General features: G+C 45.8%; 1 protein-coding gene across 2 annotated transcripts; it reads left to right on the top strand.

The window, feature by feature from the left end:
- Window positions 1-434: 434 nt before the first annotated feature.
- On the top strand, window positions 435-18,908 carry LOC311117579 (microfibril-associated glycoprotein 4-like). Of its 2 annotated transcripts, none has more exons than XM_084192515.1 (5): window positions 435-541; window positions 707-898; window positions 11,582-11,669; window positions 15,391-15,573; window positions 16,214-18,908. In XM_084192515.1, exons 1-5 carry the CDS (start codon window positions 536-538, stop codon window positions 16,456-16,458), a joined length of 714 nt encoding a protein of 237 aa, XP_084048641.1. In that variant the 5' UTR covers window positions 435-535; the 3' UTR covers window positions 16,459-18,908. The 2 variants fall into 2 exon arrangements, with proteins under 2 accessions (XP_084048641.1, XP_084048640.1); XM_084192514.1 differs by having other exon boundaries at window positions 11,573-11,669.
- The last annotated feature ends 396 nt before the right edge of the window (window positions 18,909-19,304 follow it).

Genomic DNA, 19,304 nt, shown 5'->3' with positions numbered 1-19,304 from the left:
CCCTCTAACAAATTTAAACCTCTAAACTTCTTCCACTAACATAACAATAATTCTGGACAGCTGAAGCATATCGCCATTTTTCTTCAATTAAAAAAAAAACAGTTTCTAGCTGCATTTTAGAAACGTCTGTCCCACATGGGAGGTGACGCAGGGTTTTGGTTCCGGGTTTCCAAGATTAGGCACCACGGATCACAGATCTGGTATTTCTATGCATTATTCGATTAAGTGGTTAAAAGTAAAACAACATGTAACAGAAAGGTAGAGTACATGTTCTGGTGTAACGTCGAGACAACTTACGGATAATACGGATCAAATAAAAACACTTGTTTAAAAAGACTGAGAAAGTCCAGGGAATTACAAAAGTGGAACTGCCCGTATTGTGAAATCGTGTTTGCTACCCTGATAAATATTAGCCAATCATGATCCACCCACCCCTTCTAAAAAAAGTACACAAAAGGACGGATGAGTCACAATCACATTATTTGCTTGTCCGGCTGAAAACCAACTGGAAAAATACTTTTTTACCATTCCAACAATGCAGGTAAGTTGTAGGCATCATTTTACAACTGCATCATTTTACCACTTACAGACTGTTATATGTAACCAGATCTATTTCCATATTTTGAGCAGTAATTGTACGTTTCACACACAGAATGACAAGCAGAATGTTAATTGAACAGGCGCTCTGTGGTTTCCCATGTTTCAGGCCCTGAAGTTCCTCCACGTGCTGCTGTCAGTAGCAGTTCACTCTAAGGTACTGATGTTCCAGCCTCTGGACTGCGCTGACGTCTTCAACAACGGTTCTAAGACCAGTGGTATCTACAGGATCTACCCTGCTGGACCCAACTCTCCTCCATACGTCTACTGTGATATGGACACTGACGGAGGGAAATGGACTGTGAGTAGGCTACCTAGTAGGAAACTGTTTTAACAGAGTACATAACAGAACCAGCGTTCAGATATTGAGGGTTTGGGCAACACCTTCAGAATAACAAATATTACAACTAATATTATGGCTGAACTCGAATGTGCTGGTTGATAAAATAACTGTATTTATGGGAAAGATGTTTGAAAAGGGTATTTTTGTTTTTAAATGATATTGTAAATTTGAATGGTAGAGTTGTGTCTTTCATGGAGTTATCAGAATCGCATGGGAAGGTCTGCTCAATCCAAGATTACAACCAATTGATTACAGCATTACCCCCAAACATGGAGGAGGCAGATGGCAGCGGGAGGAGGCAGGGAACTGGTCTGTCTGCCCAATATAAAGGATCAAGGGAGGAGGTAGGGAACTGGTCTGTCTGCCCAATATAAAGGATCAAGGGAGGAGGTAGGGAACTGGTCTGTCTGCCCAATATAAAGGATCAAGGGAGGAGGTAGGGAACTGGTCTGTCTGCCCAGTATAAAGGATCAAGGGAGGAGGTAGGGAACTGGTCTGTCTGCCCAATATAAAGGATCAAGGGAGGAGGTAGGGAACTGGTCTGTCTGCCCAGTATAAAGGATCAAGGGAGGAGGTAGGGAACTGGTCTGTCTTCCCAGTATAAAGGATCAAGGGAGGAGGTAGGGAACTGGTCAGTCTGCCCAATATAAAGGATCAAGGGAGGAGGTAGGGAACTGGTCTGTCTGCACAATATAAAGGATCAAGGGAGGAGGTAGGGAACTGGTCTGTCTGCCCAATATAAAGGATCAAGGGAGGAGGTAGGGAACTGGTCTGTCTGCCCAATATAAAGGATCAAGGGAGGAGGTAGGGAACTGGTCTGTCTGCCCAGTATAAAGGATCAAACTGGCGGAGGAACAAAAATAGCATAAATAGGAAGGTATACCAGTTTCATTTGAGGACCAGGATGTTGACAGCTGTGCCATACAGATTGCAAAATATGATATACCAATTCCATGGTACAGGGTGTATGAGTTGATATATAAAACGACGCAAGATTCAAGACTTCGTGCTTTTCATCTAAAATTATTATATATAATTCTTGCCACCAACAAAATGTTGAATATTTGGGGCATACGATCATCGAAGCTCTGCAGATTGTGTTGTGAGGATACAGAATCAATAGACCATTTATTTTGGTATTGCCCTCAGGTAGCCTGGTTCTGGTCTCAGGTTCAGGAATGGCTGAAAATGCATAACATTCATCTAAAATTGACCCTAGAAATAGGACTGTTGGGAGATCTGGAGACCGGATCAATCAACTACTAATATACTAACACTCTTAGTAAAAAGTATTTATCTTCAACTCACAATCTGTGGATTCTATTCGATTAGATATATTGAAATTGTATGCTTAAACATCACAGCATAGTTGAAAGATATACAGTGAGGGAAAAAAGTATTTGATCCCCTGCTGATTTTGTACGTTTGCCCACTGACATAGACATGATCAGTCTATCATTTTAATGGTAGGTTTATTTGAACAGTGAGAGACAGAATAACAACAAAAAAATCCAGAAAAACGCATGTCAAAAATGTTATAAATTGATTTGCATTTTAATGAGGGAAATAAGTATTTGACCCCTCTGCAAAACATGACTTAGTACTTGGTGGCAAAACCCTTGTTGGCAATCACAGAGGTCAGACGTTTCTTGTAGTTGGCCACCAGGTTTGCGCACATCTCAGGAGGGATTTTGTTCCACTCCTCTTTGCAGATCTTCTCCAAGTCATTAAGGTTTCGAGGCTGACGTTTGGCAACTCGAACCTTCAGCTCCCTCCACAGATTTTCTATGGGATTAAGGTCTGGAGACTGGCTAGGCCACTCCAGGACCTTAATGTGCTTCTTCTTGAGCCACTCCTTTGTTGCCTTGGCCGTGTGTTTTGGGTCATTGTCATGCTGGAATACCCATCCACGACCCATTTTCAATGCCCTGGCTGAGGGAAGGAGGTTCTCACCCAAGATTTGACGGTACATGGCCCCGTCCATCGTCCCTTTGATGGTGTGAAGTTGTCCTGTCCCCTTAGCAGAAAAACACCCCCAAAGCATAATGTTTCCACCTCCATATTTGACGGTGGGGATGGTGTTCTTGGGGTCATAGGCAGCATTCCTCCTCCTCCTCCAAACACGGCGAGTTGAGATGATGCCAAAGAGATCGATTTTGGTCTCATCTGACCACAACACTTTCACCCAGTTCTTGATAGAGGAATTATGATTATGACTAAAATTGTTCACCCCCGATACTGTGATGACTGTGTGAACTGTGTTAGGGTTATCATTATAAACCCACTAACAGAGAGGGGGGGGGGAGTTAGAAACTGCTGAGACAAACATTCCAGGATGAAGGGGACTTAGAAACTGGTTAAAGGCCTCCTAAAGGTGGGCGGCGCAAAGTGTGTTTTGGCGGGAGAGCTCTCCATGATTAAATACTACAGATCATTCTTGCTGGTTGTGGACCTTTGTTTATTTAATTCATTATTAAAACCAGAGCCTTACACCCTCTGGGAATTATTCAAAGCATTGAGTTTAATTAGAGAAATAAATTCTCGTGACAAATGGTCCTTCGAGCCGGATCTCAAAATACGTCTTTGTCGTTCCCACAGGTGAACTAAAGGAGAAGGTGACCCACTCTATCTAACCAGGTGACTGGTGTGGATCCAGTCCCTAAAGAAGAAAGACTGGAAGCACGCCTGTTGGGAAGGGCCCTATCAGGTTATATTGGTCACTGCCTTTGCCATTAGAATAGCAGAGAGAGCAACCTGGGTCCATGTTACCCACTGCAAGAGGGTAAGACCACATACAAGCACCACTGAACACACGCAGAGTTAGAGAGAAGAACTAGACCAATAGGGTCTGGGGATCACCTCTGTTAACGAAGATCTCCTACCCCGACCTATCATCACTGTAGTGTGTTCTCAGGGTGTGAGTACAGGGTAGTACCAAGCAGAAAGACTGAGGGCAGGAGAGGGTTGGTGGTTTTTGGGAATATGGATAACCTGAGCTGCATCATAGTCTCGGCAATGGTCCTGATATGTCAAGATCCACCACCACACCTACGCTATGCCCTTACCATTGTTAAGAAGTCAAAGAGAAGAGAAGCGACCCGACATACTGACCGTCAAGGACGAGTGGCCTACAAAATGGGAGTCAGAGAAGGGCAGACTGTAGGATTCAAAATAAGGGTTAGGGACGTAGCCAACGGGTGGGGTACATGTCAACAAGCAATTTGGGATTATAAAATCCCATAATATTCGTGTTCGAGCCCCACGGCGGATTGTTCCTAGACTCAAGTGTTTAAACACACTTGGGGACGGGGATATGGGACCGGTCGGGACTGGACATCCAGATAGGGGGTAAAGAGAAACAAAGACATCACCAATTATCAATTGGAGATAGTAGTAATGTGACTGATTTAAGTTCGGAAGCACAGGAGAGAATTCTGAACCTCACAGCCCCCTGTAACCGATGTGTGGTGGGCGTGTGCCAGTAAAGGCAGTATAAGGCAGAGAATACCAAAGGGGTGGCTAGGTACCTACGCCCTGGTTCTACTGATTCAGCTAGTTAGAATTAGTCACCAGGAACCAATGAAAGGGTTAAACTGATGTAGGAGGAGTTTTAACAAGAAGGAGAATAGCCCTATTTAGATGGATGCGATTGGGATACCAAGGGGGGTACCGGATGGATACCAAGCTATGAAACAAGTAGGGGAAGGATTTACTACCACGTTCTTTTGGTGGGTGACAAACAAAAATGTGGACCAACAATGATTTATTGGCCAGACTAGGGATGCAGTAAAGGGGATCTCTGAACAATTATCCGCCACCTCACTCATGACTTGGAAAAATAGGTTGGCTCTAGATCAGGCAGAAAGGGGCGGTGTCTATAGAATGGTGGCCATTGTTGCACATGTATCCCTAACAACACCGCACCGGATGGGACAGTCACCAGAGCTCTTGCAGGATTGACTGCTCTAAGTGAAGAATGGGCTGAGATACATCTTTGATAGGGTGATTTGATTAAATGTTTGGTAAATGGAAAAAGATAGCAGCCACCATCTTGGGGGCAGCCACCGCAATTGGATGCAATTGCTTGTATTATGTGGTTGTTGTTGTCTTGTTCCCTGTGTCCGAGGGTTGGTGAGTAAGATGTTGGAGTATGCAGTGTCTCAACCAATGGTGAGATATGGACGGAATCTGGACTCTGACCAGTGGAATGTGAAAAACGATCCTCCAGGCTTGGTGGATGACGAGGACTTTGACCCTGAAAGACCGCAATTGGATGAAACGTTTATTAGTTCTGATGTATGAAGATCAGATTGATCATGTTTGTAAATACATTTATCCTGAGGGTGTAAAAATGTAGTCAAAGGGTGAATTGATAGAGGAATTATGATTATGACTAAAATTGTTCACCCCGATACTGATGATGACTGTGAGAACTGTGTTAGGGTTATCATTATAAACCCACTAACAGAGGGGGGGGGGAGTTAGAAACTGCTGAGACAAACATTCCAGGATGAAGGGGACTTAGAAACTGGTTACAGGGTGCCTAAAAGGTGGGCGGAGCAAAGTTCCTTTGTGTGAAGGGATATAAAAGGCGGTGTGTGTGTGTTTTGGCGGGAGAGCTCTCCATGATTAAACACTACAGATCATTCTTGCTGGTTGTGGACCTTTGTTTAATTCATGATTAAAACCAGAGCCTTACACCCTCTGGGAATTATTCAAAGCATAGAGATAGAAATTCTCGTGTCAGTTCTCCTCTGAATCGTTCAGATGTTCATTGGAAAACTTCAGACGGGCCTGTATATGTGCTTTCTTGAGCAGGGGTACCTTGCGGGCGCTGCAGGATTTCAATCCTTCACGGCGTAGTGTGTTACCAATTGTTTTCTTGGTGACTATGGTCCCAGCTGCCTTGAGGTCCTCTGTAGCTCAACTGGTAGAGCACGGCGCTTGTAACGCCAAGGTAGTGGGTTCGATCCCCGGGACCACCCATACACAAAAATGTATGCACGCATGACTGTAAGTCGCTTTGGATAAAAGCGTCTGCTAAATGGCATATTATATATTATTATTGAGATCATTGACAAGATCCTCCCGTGTAGTTCTGGGCTGATTCCTCACCGTTCTCATGATCATTGCAACTCCACGAGGTGAGATCTTGCATGGAGCCCCATGCCGAGGGAGATTGACAGTTCTTTTGTGTTTCTTCCATTTGCGAATAAATCGCACCAAATGTTGTCACCTTCTCACCAAGCCGCTTGGCGATGGTCTTGTAGCCCATTCCAGCCTTGTGTAGGTCTACAATCTTGTCCCTGACATCCTTGGAGAGCTCTTTGGTCTTGGCCATGGTGGAGAGTTTGGAATCTGATTGACTGATTGCTTCTGTGGACAGGTGTCATTTATAAAGGTAACAAGCTGAGATTAGGAGCACTCCCTTTAAGAGTGTGCTCCTAATCTCAGCTCGTTACCTGTATAAAAGACACCTGGGAGCCAGAAATCTTTCTGATTGAGAGGGGGTCAAATACTTATTTCCCTCATTAAAATGCAAATCAATTTATAACATTTTTGACATGCGTTTTTCTGGATTTTTTTGTTGTTATTCTGTCTCTCACTGTTCAAATAAACCTACCATTAAAATTATAGACTGACCATTTCTTTGTCAGTGGGCAAACGTACAAAATCAAAAGGGGATCAAATACTTTTCCCCCCTCACTGTATGCTGCCATACTAGACAGCCTCAACACCTTCATACCATATTAGTCAGCCTCAACACCTTCAGACCATACTAGTCAGCATCAACACCTTCAGACCATACTAGTCAGCATCAACACCTTCAGACCATACTAGTCAGTCTCAACACCTTCAGACCATCCTAGTCAGCCTCAACACCTTCAGACCATCCTAGTCAGCCTCAACACCATACTAGTCAGTCTCAACACCATCCTAGTCAGCCTCAACACCTTCAGACCATACTAGTCAGCATCAACACCTTCAGACCATCCTAGTCAGTCTCAACACCATCCTAGTCAGCCTCAACACCTTCAGACCATACTAGTCAGCCTCAAGACCATCCTAGTCAGCCTCAACACCATCCTAGTCAGCCTCAACACCTTCAGACCATACTAGTCAGCCTCAAAACCTTCAGACCATCCTAGTCAGCATCAACACCTTCAGACCATACTAGTCAGCCTCAACACCTTCAGACCATACTAGTCAGCCTCAACACCTTCAGACCATACTAGTCAGCCTCAACACCTTCAGACCATACTAGTCAGCCTCAACACCATCCCAGTCAGCCTCAACACCATCCTAGTCAGCCTCAACACCTTCAGACCATCCTAGTCAGTCTCAACACCATCCTAGTCAGCCTCAACACCTTCAGACCATCCTAGTCAGCCTCAACACCTTCAGACCATCCTAGTCAGCCTCAACACCTTCAGACCATACTAGTCAGCCTCAACACCATCCTAGTCAACCTCAACACCTTCAGACCATCCTAGTCAGCCTCAACACCATCCCAGTCAGCCTCAACACCATCCTAGTCAGCATCAACACCTTCAGACCATACTAGTCAGCCTCAACACCTTCAGACCATCCTAGTCAGCATCAACACCTTCAGACCATACTAGTCAGCCTCAACACCATACTAGTCAGCCTCAACACCATCACACCATACTAGTCAGCCTCAACACCATCACACCATACTAGTCAGCCTCAACACCATACTAGTCAGCCTCAACACCATATTAGTCAGCCTCAACACCTTCAGACCATACTAGTCAGCCTCAACACCTTCAGACCATCCTAGTCAGCCTCAACACCTTCAGACCATCCTAGTCAGCCTCAACACTTCAGACCATACTAGTCAACCTCAACACCTTCAGACCATACTAGTCAGCCTCAACACCTTCAGACCATCCTAGTCAGCCTCAACACCATATTAGTCAGCCTCAACACCTTCAGACCATCCTAGTCAGCCTCAACACCTTCAGACCATCCTAGTCAGTCTCAACACCTTCAGACCATCCTAGTCAGCCTCAACACCTTCAGACCATACTAGTCAGCATCAACACCTTCAGACCATCCTAGTCAGTCTCAACACCATCCTAGTCAGCCTCAACACCTTCAGACCATACTAGTCAGCCTCAAAACCTTCAGACCATCCTAGTCAGCATCAACACCTTCAGACCATCCTAGTCAGCCTCAACACCTTCAGACCATACTAGTCAGCCTCAACACCATCAGACCATACTAGTCAGCCTCAACACCATCAGACCATACTAGTCAGCCTCAACACCTTCAGACCATACTAGTCAGCCTCAACACCTTCAGACCATCCTAGTCAGCCTCAACACCATCCTAGTCAGCCTCAACACCTTCAGACCATACTAGTCAGCCTCAACACCTTCAGACCATACTAGTCAGCCTCAACACCATCCCAGTCAGCCTCAACACCATCCTAGTCAGCCTCAACACCTTCAGACCATACTAGTCAGCCTCAACACCTTCAGACCATACTAGTCAGCCTCAACACCTTCAGACCATACTAGTCAGCCTCAACACCTTCAGACCATCCTAGTCAGCATCAACACCTTCAGACCATCCTAGTCAGCCTCAACACCTTCAGACCATACTAGTCAGCCTCAACACCATCAGACCATACTAGTCAGCCTCAACACCTTCAGACCATACTAGTCAGCCTCAACACCTTCAGAACATCCTAGTCAGCCTCAACACCTTCAGACCATACTAGTCAGCCTCAACACCATACTAGTCAGCCTCAACACCTTCAGACCATACTAGTCAGCCTCAACACCTTCAGACCATACTAGTCAGCCTCAACACCTTCAGACCATACTAGTCAGCCTCAACACCATCCCAGTCAGCCTCAACACCATCCTAGTCAGCATCAACACCTTCAGACCATACTAGTCAGCATCAACACCTTCAGACCATCCTAGTCAGTCTCAACACCATCCTAGTCAGCCTCAACACCTTCAGACCATCCTAGTCAGCCTCAACACCTTCAGACCATCCTAGTCAGCCTCAACACCATACTAGTCAGCCTCAACACCATAGTAGTCAGCCTCAACACCATACTAGTCAGCCTCAACACCATCCTAGTCAGCCTCAACACCATCACACCATACTAGTCAGCCTCAACACCATCACACCATCCCAGTCAGCCTCAACACCATCACACCATACTAGTCAGCATCAACACCTTCAGACCATCCTAGTCAGCATCAACACCTTCAGACCATCCTAGTCAGCATCAACACCTTCAGACCATCCTAGTCAGCCTCAACACCATACTAGTCAGCCTCAACACCATAGTAGTCAGCCTCAACACCTTCAGACCATCCTAGTCAGCATCAACACCTTCAGACCATCCTAGTCAGCCTCAACACCTTCAGACCATCCTAGTCAGCATCAACACCTTCAGACCATCCTAGTCAGCCTCAACACCTTCAGACCATCCTAGTCAGCATCAACACCTTCAGACCATCCTAGTCAGCCTCAACACCATACTAGTCAGCCTCAACACCATAGTAGTCAGCCTCAACACCATACTAGTCAGCCTCAACACCATACTAGTCAGCCTCAACACCATACTAGTCAGCCTCAACACCATACTAGTCAGCCTCAACACCATACTAGTCAGCCTCAACACCATACTAGTCAGCCTCAACACCATACTAGTCAGCCTCAACACCATCACACCATACTAGTCAGCCTCAACACCATCACACCATCCTAGTCAGCATCAACACCTTCAGACCATACTAGTCAGCCTCAACACCATACTAGTCAGCCTCAACACCTTCAGACCATCCTAGTCAGCCTCAACACCTTCAGACCATCCTAGTCAGCCTCAACACTTCAGACCATCCTAGTCAGCCTCAACACCTTCAGACCATACTAGTCAGCCTCAACACTTCAGACCATCCTAGTCAGCCTCAACACTTCAGACCATACTAGTCAGCCTCAACACCATAGTAGTCAGCCTCAACACCTTCAGACCATCCTAGTCAGCATCAACACCTTCAGACCATATTAGTCAGCCTCAACACCATCCTAGTCTGCCTCAACACCTTCAGACTATACTAGTCAGCCTCAACACCTTCAGACCATCCTAGTCAGCCTCAACACCTTCAGACCATCCTAGTCAGCCTCAACACCTTCAGACCATACTAGTCAGCTTTAACACCTTCAGACCATCCTAGTCAGCCTCAACACCTTCAGACCATCCTAGTCAGCCTCAACACCGTCACACCATACTAGTCAGCCTCAACACCTTCAGACCATACTAGTCAGCCTCAACACCGTCACACCATACTAGTCAGCCTCAACACCTTCAGACCATCCTAGTCAGCCTCAACACCATCCTAGTCAGCCTCAACACCTTCAGACCATCCTAGTCAGCCTCAACACCTTCAGACCATACTAGTCAGCCTCAACACCTTCAGACCATCCTAGTCAGCCTCAACACCTTCAGACCATACTAGTCAGCCTCAACACCATACTAGTCAGTCTCAACACCTTCAGAACATCCTAGTCAGCCTCAACACCTTCAGACCATCCTGGTCAGCCTCAACACCATACTAGTCAGCCTCAACACCTTCAGACCATCCTAGTCAGCCTCAACACCTTCAGACCATACTAGTCAGTCTCAACACCTTCAGACCATCCTAGTCAGCCTCAACACCTTCAGACCATACTAGTCAGCCTCAACACCTTCAGACCATACTAGTCAGCCTCAACACCTTCAGACCATCCTAGTCAGCCTCAACACCTTCAGACCATACTAGTCAGCCTCAACACCTTCAGACCATCCTAGTCAGCCTCAACACCTTCAGACCATCCTGGTCAGCCTCAACACCTTCAGACCATACTAGTCAGCCTCAACACCTTCAGACCATACTAGTCAGCCTCAACACCTTCAGACCATACTAGTCAGCCTCAACACCTTCAGACCATCCTAGTCAGCCTCAACACCTTCAGACCATACTAGTCAGCCTCAACACCTTCAGACCATACTAGTCAGTCTCAACACCATCCTAGTCAGCCTCAACACCATCCTAGTCAGCCTCAACACCTTCAGACCATACTAGTCAGCCTCAACACCTTCAGACCATCCTAGTCAGCCTCAACACCTTCAGACCATCCTAGTCAGCCTCAACACCTTCAGACCATACTAGTCAGCCTCAACACCATCCTAGTCAGCCTCAACACCTTCAGACCATACTAGTCAGCCTCAACACCTTCAGACCATCCTAGTCAGCATCAACACCTTCAGACCATCCTAGTCAGCCTCAACACCTTCAGAACATACTAGTCTGATCAACCGTATTTTAACACAACAGTATTCTGCCAGATGAGAGGTCTGATCAACCGTATTTTAACACAACAGTATTCTGCCAGATAAGAGGTCTGATCTTTTTCCTCTCCTTCACCCGCCTCCCTCTCCTTCTCTCCCTCCCTCTCCTTCTCTCCCTCCCTCCCTCTCCATCTCTCCCTCCCTCTCCTTCTCTCCCTCCCTCTCCTTCTCTCCCTCCCTCTCCTTCTCTCCCTCCCTCTCCTTCTCTCCCTCCCTCTCCTTCACCCGCCTCCCTCTCCTTCTCTCCCTCCTTCTAGGTGATCCAGAGGAGGATGGATGGAACAGTGAACTTCTACAGAGGATGGGACCAGTACAAGAACGGCTTTGGACATGCAGCGGGAGAGTACTGGCTGGGTAAGGACTTATTTAAAAAGCCTTTTCAAGGACAGATCACCAATGAAAAACCTGGATAATATAATGAATAATTGGTTGTTAACCGGCTTCTCTATAGTGAGGTTGTTGTGACGGTCAGTAGATAGGCAGGTCGATCACAACAAGACCATGGTGGTCTACCAAAAACATTTAGTTGGTGTGTAAAACCAGTGAGTCTAGAAATGCAACCTGCCACACTACCCCAAAGCAGTAAAAAAATTAATAGCTTTTTGACATCTCTTTCTGTGCTGACAGAATACATGACTTTTTGCATGATAAAAACAGAGAGCCCTCAAACTCAACTCTTGAGCGATGCCAGCGCCACTGCATTTTTCCCATTATTCCCCTTTAACCAGGGACTGATTTAGACCTGGGACACCAGGTGGGTGATTCCCCTTTAACCAGGGACTGATTTAGACCTGGGACACCAGGTGGGTGATTCCCCTTTAACCAGGGACTGATTTAGACCTGGGACACCAGGTGGGTGATTCCCCTTTAACCAGGGACTGATTTAGACCTGGGACACCAGGTGGGTGATTCCCCTTTAACCAGGGACTGATTTAGACCTGGGACACCAGGTGGTGTAATGAATGACCAGGTAGAAGAGAAAACCAGCAGGCTCTGGACCTGGTAGGGTAAGAGTTGAATACCCCTGGTATAGTAACCAGCAGGCTCTGGACCTGGTAGGGTAAGAGTTGAATACCCCTGGTATAGTAACCAGCAGGCTCTGGACCTGGTAGGGTAAGAGTTGAATACCCCTGGTATAGTAACCAGCAGGCTCTGGACCTGGTAGGGTAAGAGTTGAATACCCCTGGTATAGTAACCAGCAGGCTCTGGACCTGGTAGGGTAAGAGTTGAATACCCCTGGTATAGTAACCAGCAGGACCTGGTAGGGTAAGAGTTGAATACCCCTGGTATAGTAACCAGCAGGACCTGGTAGGGTAAGAGTTGAATACCCCTGGTATAGTAACCAGCAGGACCTGGTAGGGTAAGAGTTGAATACCCCTGGTATAGTAACCAGCAGGACCTGGTAGGGTAAGAGTTGAATACCCCTGGTATAGTAACCAGCAGGCTCTGGACCTGGTAGGGTAAGAGTTGAATACCCCTGGTATAGTAACCAGCAGGACCTGGTAGGGTAAGAGTTGAATACCCATGGTATAGTAACCAGCAGGCTTCGGATCTGGTAGGGTAAGAGTTGAATACCCCTGGTATAGTAACCAGCAGGACCTGGACCTCGTAGGGTAAGAGTTGAATACCCCTGGTATAGTAACCAGCAGGCTCTGGATCTGGTAGGGTAACAGTTGAATACCTCTGGTATAGTAACCAGCAGGCTCTGGACCTGGTAGGGTAAGAGTTGAATACCCATGGTATAGTAACCAGCAGGCTTCGGACCTGGTAGGGTAAGAGTTGAATACCCCTGGTATAGTAACCAGTAGGCTCTGGACCTGGTAGGGTAAGAGTTGAATACCCCTGGTATAGTAACCAGCAGGCTCTGGACCTGGTAGGGTAAGAGTTGAATACCCCTGGTATAGTAACCAGCAGGACCTGGTAGGGTAAGAGTTGAATACCCCTGGTATAGTAACCAGCAGGACCTGGTAGGGTAAGAGTTGAATACCCCTGGTATAGTAACCAGCAGGACCTGGACCTGGTAGGGTAAGAGTTGAATACCCCTGGTATAGTAACCAGCAGGACCCGGACCTGGTAGGGTAAGAGTTGATTACCCCTGGTATAGTAACCAGCAGGCTCTGGACCCTATAGTAACCAGCAGGACCTGGTAGGGTAAGAGTTGAATACCCCTGGTATAGTAACCAGCAGGCTTCGGACCTGGTAGGGTAAGAGTTGAATACCCCTGGTATAGTAACCAGCAGGCTCTGTACCTGGTAGGTTAAGAGTTGAATACCCCTGGTATAGTAACCAGCAGGACCTGGTAGGGTAAGAGTTGAATACCCCTGGTATAGTAACCAGCAGGACCTGGTAGGGTAAGAGTTGAATACCCATGGTATAGTAACCAGCAGGCTTCGGATCTGGTAGGGTAAGAGTTGAATACCCCTGGTATAGTAACCAGCTGGCTCCGGACCTGGTAGGGTAAGAGTTGAATACCCCTGGTATAGTAACCAGCAGGCTCTGGACCTGGTAGGGTAAGAGTTGAATACCCCTGGTATAGTAACCAGCAGGACCTGGACCTGGTAGTGTAAGAGTTGAATACCCCTGGTATAGTAACCAGCAGGCTCTGGATCTGGTAGGGTAACAGTTGAATACCTCTGGTATAGTAACCAGCAGGCTCTGGACCTGGTAGGGTAAGAGTTGAATACCCCTGGTATAGTAACCAGCAGGACCTGGTAGGGTAACAGTTGAATAGCCCTGGTATAGTAACCAGCAGGCTCTGGACCTGGTAGGGTAAGAGTTGAATACCCCTGGTATAGTAACCAGCAGGACCCGGACCTGGTAGGGTAAGAGTTGATTACCTCTGGTATAGTAACCAGCAGGCTTCGGACCTGGTAGGGTAAGAGTTGAATACCCCTGGTATAGTAACCAGCAGTCTCTGGATCTGGTAGGGTAACAGTTGAATACCTCTGGTATAGTAACCAGCAGGCTCTGGACCTGGTAGGGTAAGAGTTGAATACCCCTGGTATAGTAACCAGCAGGCTCTGGACCTGGTAGGGTAAGAGTTGAATACCCCTGGTATAGTAACCAGCAGGACCTGGTAGGGTAACAGTTGAATAGCCCTGGTATAGTAACCAGCAGGCTCTGGACCTGGTAGGGTAAGAGTTGAATACCCCTGGTATAGTAACCAGCAGGACCCGGACCTGGTAGGGTAAGAGTTGATTACCTCTGGTATAGTAACCAGCAGGCTTCGGACCTGGTAGGGTAAGAGTTGAATACCCCTGGTATAGTAACCAGCAGTCTCTGGATCTGGTAGGGTAACAGTTGAATACCTCTGGTATAGTAACCAGCAGGCTCTGGACCTGGTAGGGTAAGAGTTGAATACCCCTGGTATAGTAACCAGCAGGCTCTGGACCTGGTAGGGTAACAGTTGAATACCCCTGGTATAGTAACCAGCAGGCTCCGGACCTGGTAGGGTAAGAGTTGAATACCCCTGGTATAGTAACCAGCAGGCTCCGGACCTGGTAGGGTAAGAGTTGAATACCCCTGGTATAGTAACCAGCAGGACCTGGTAGGGTAAGAGTTGAATACCCCTGGTATAGTAACCAGCAGGCTCCGGACCTGGTAGGGTAAGAGTTGAATACCCCTGGTATAGTAACCAGCAGGCTCTGGACCTGGTAGGGTAAGAGTTGAATACCCCTGGTATAGTAACCAGCAGGCTCCGGACCTGGTAGGGTAAGAGTTGAATACCCCTGGTATAGTAACCAGCAGGACCCGGACCTGGTAGGGTAAGAGTTGATTACCTCTGGTATAGTAACCAGCAGGCTTCGGACCTGGTAGGGTAAGAGTTGAATACCCCTGGTATAGTAACCAGCAGTCTCTGGATCTGGTAGGGTAACAGTTGAATACCCCTGGTATAGTAACCAGCAGGACCTGGTAGGGTAAGAGTTGAATACCCCTGGTATAGTAACCAGCAGGACCCGGACCTGGTAGGGTAAGAGTTGATTACCCCTGGTATAGTAACCAGCAGGCTCTGGACCTGGTAGGGTAACAGTTGAATACCCCTGTTCTAGAGGTTCACCTCGTCTGTTGGATGCAGGTCTGGACACCATCTACCTCCTGACCCTGAAGAAGGCGTATGAGTTGAGGGTGGACATGGAGGACTTCGGACAACAGAAAGCCTTCGCTTTCTACTCCTCCTTCGCCATCTCTCCCGAAGTCACCGACCCTGAACTGGATGGCTACAAGCTCCACGTTACTGGCTTTAAAGACGGAGGTGCAGGTGAGAGCAGTTCAACTTCATTAGAGAGCAACATCTGGGGTGTGGTCATTAGTCGAGAGTTCAGCTGGGTCCCTTCATTCGGTTCTGTTTGGTTCCTAGTGAATACAGCCCTGGGCCCATTCGGTTCTGTTTGGTTCCTAGTGAATACAGCCCTGGGCCCATTCGGTTCTGTTTGGTTCCTAGTGAATACAGCCCTGGGCCCATTCGGTTCTGTTTGGTTCCTAGTGAATACAGCCCTGGGCCCATTCGGTTCTGTTTGGTTCCTAGTGAATACAGCCCTGGGCCCATTCGGTTCTGTTTGGTTCCTAGTGAATACAGCCCTGGGCCCATTCGGTTCTGTTTGGTTCCTAGTGAATACAGCCCTGGGCCCATTCGGTTCTGTTTGGTTCCTAGTGAATACAGCCCTGGGCCCGTACTCATAAATAGTCTTAGAGCTGATCTAGGATCCGTTTATTTTAGATCATGATGAATAGTATTACATGGAAAGGACGGGGGGGGGACCTGGTCCTAGATCACATTTAAAATGACACACACCCTATTCCCTATATAGTACAGAGCGTTTGACCAGGGGCTCTGGGCAGTAGTCTATATGGTGAATAGGTTATTTAACATCTGACCCGTGTTTCCTGCTCGAACCCAGGGGATTCTCTCACCTATCACAGTGGTATGAAGTTCTCCACCTTCGACCGTGACCAGGACGCTACTGAAACCAACTGCGCAGTCAGCGCAGTAGGAGGGTATTGGTTCAACTGGTGTTACTACTCAAACCCCAACGGTCTTTATACATGGGGATTCAACTCACAGATGGGAGTCAACTGGAGGGCATGGAAGACCTTCTACTCTGTGAAAGCCATATCCATGAAGATCAGGCCTGTGAACCTGTGAAGGGCCTTCACAGAGTCCTTTGGTTAACCATGGTTGTTTGATCTGCAGCCCGAATTCAAAATGGATTAAAGATTTATTTTCCCCTCACCCATCTACACACAACACCCCATAATGACAAAGTGGAAAACATGTTTTTAGAAATTTTTGCAAAATGTATTGAAAATGAAATACAGAAATATCTGATTTAAAACTGAACAAAAATATAAAAACGCAACATGTAAAGTGTTGGTCCCATGTTTCATGAGCTGAAATGAAAGATCCCAGAAATGTTCCATACGCACAAAAAGCTTCTCAAATTTTGTGCACAAATTTGTTTACATCCCTGTTAGTGAGCATTTCTCCTTCGCCAAGATAATCCATCCACCTGACAGGTGTGGCATATCAAGAAGCTGATTAAACAGCATGACCAATACACAGTTGTAACTTGTGCTGGGGACAATAAAAGGCCACTCTAAAATGTGCCGTTTTGTCACACAACACAATGCCACAATTGGCATGCTGACTGCAGGAATGTCCATCAGAGCTGTTGCCAGAGAATTGAATGTTTAATTTCTCTACCATAAGCCACCTCCAAAGTCATTTTAGAGAAATTGGCAGTACGTCCCACCGGCCTCACAACCACAGACCACGTGTATGGTGTTGTGTGGGCTAGCGGTCGGCTGATGTCAAAGTTGTGAACAGAGTGCCCCATGGTGATGGTGGGGTTATGGTATGGGCAGGCCTAAGCTATGAACAACGAACACGATTGCATTTTATCGATGGCAATTTGAATACACAAAAGATACCGTCGCGAGATCCTGAAATCCATAGATTAGGGCCTAATTTATTTATTTCAATTGACACATTTTCCTTAAATTAACTGTAACTCAGTCAAATCTTTGAAGTTGTTGCATGTTGCATTTATATTTTTGTTCAGTATACATAAGTATTAACATCCCAAGTCAATACATGTTAGAATCACCTTTGGCAGCGATTACAGCCTTGAGTCTTTTGGGGTCTCGAAGAGCTTTCCACACCTGGATTGTACAATATTTGCCCATTATTCTTTTTTTAAGCTCTGTCAAGTTGGTTGTTGATCATTGCTAGACAGCCATTTTCAGATCTTGCCATTGATTTTCAAGCAGATTTAAGTCAAAACTGTAACTCGGCCACTCGGGAACATTCACTGTCTTCTTGGTAAGCAACTCCAGTGTAGATTTGGCCTTGTGTTATAGGTTATTGTCCTGCTGAAAGGTGAATTTGTCTCCCAGTGTCTGGTGGAAAGCAGACCAGGTTTTCCTCTAGGATTTTGCTTGTGCTTAGCTCCATTTCATTTCTTTTTATCCTAAAAAACTCCCCAGTCCTTGCCGATGACAAGCATACCCATTACATGATACAGCCACCATGCTTGAAAATATGAAGAGTGGTACCCTCACCATCATCATCATCATCATCATCATCATACATTTTAGTCATTTAGCAGACACTCTTTTCCAGAGCGACTTACAGTTAGTGAGTGCATACATTTTTTCATACTGGCCCCCCGTGGGAAACGAACCCACAACCCTGGCGTTGCAAGCGCCATGCTCTACCAACTGAGCTACACGGGGCCGTGATACTCAGTGATGTGTTGTGTTGGATTTGTCCCAAACATAACGCTTTGTATTCAGGACATTTCCTTGCAGATTTACTTCATTCCCTTGTTGCAAACAGGACGCATGTTTTAGAGTATTTTTTTTATTCTGTACAGGCTTCCTTCTTTTCACTCTGTCAATTAGGTTAGTATTGTGGAGTAACTACAATGTTGTTGATCCATCCTCAGTTTTCTCCTATCACAGGCATCCAACTCTGTAACTGTTTTAAAAAGTCACCATTGGCCTCATGGTGAAAACTCTTGATATGTGCCCTACTTTAAAAAGGTATTGGAAAACCTCCATTGCCTTTGTGGCTGAATCTGTGTTAGAAATTTACTGCGGGGTACAGAGATGAGGTAGTCATTCAAAAATCATGTTAAAACACTATTATTGCACACAGAGTCCATGCAACTTATTAAGTGACTTGTTAAGCACATTTGTACTCCTGAACTTATTTTAGGCTTGCCATAACAAAGGGGTTGAATAATTATTGACTCAAGACATTTCAGATTTTTATTTTGTATTAATTTGTTTTGGGTTTTTTTTTAATGGAAAAAGATCATTCCACTTTGACTTTATGGGGTATTGTGTGAAGGCCAGTGACAACAAAAATAAATAAGCGCTATTTAATCCATTTTAAATTCAGGCTGTCACACAACGGAATGTGGAAAAGGTCAAGGGGTGTGAATACCTTCTGAAGGCTCAGTACCGTATGTTTAGATGAAGACATTCTAAGGTTTGCATCATTCACAACTAAAGTTGCCAAATAACTCTACATCTAGTAAATCTAAAAATGTAATAAATAAATAAATAAATAAAATAATCATCATCATCATCTAGTATATAGGACCTGTTTCAACTGATCACTTTTACGCTCCACATTGTCACTTCCTAAGCGAACTCGCTCCGGAATGAAAAAAAATAAATCCTTTCTATTTTATTCAGCTAAGTTCAATTATATTCTTCTTACTATGACATCATAATCTAAAATAATGTCAGGGGACTTAAGCATATCTTGTCTGCTGAATGAACAAGCCACAGCCAGATAACATACAAGAGGGCCAACTCATATTCTGGTCTTCTGAAATACATTTTCTTCATAGTATGTTTCTTTAGACCTGCCTAAAATAAATAATGGATTTATTGTGATGGTGTATATTCAAATGATTTATTAGTATTTTGCATGACAATAACCGTCTGACAATTTAATTGACAGCCACAGCCCTATTTGTG

This window comes from Coregonus lavaretus, assembly GCF_964263955.1.
Source record: "Coregonus lavaretus genome assembly, contig: HAP1_SCAFFOLD_1303, whole genome shotgun sequence".
NCBI classification, from domain to species: domain Eukaryota; kingdom Metazoa; phylum Chordata; class Actinopteri; order Salmoniformes; family Salmonidae; genus Coregonus; species Coregonus lavaretus.
This window is presented reverse-complemented; position numbering and strand designations above follow the sequence as displayed.

Bases quoted from the DNA above. Each gene is read 5' to 3' on its own strand.
- LOC311117579 (XM_084192514.1), top strand. The intron at 899-11,572 runs GTGAGTAGGCTA...CCCTCCTTCTAG, and splicing joins CTGACGGAGGGAAATGGACT to GTGATCCAGAGGAGGATGGA. The intron at 11,670-15,390 runs GTAAGGACTTAT...TGTTGGATGCAG, and splicing joins AGCGGGAGAGTACTGGCTGG to GTCTGGACACCATCTACCTC.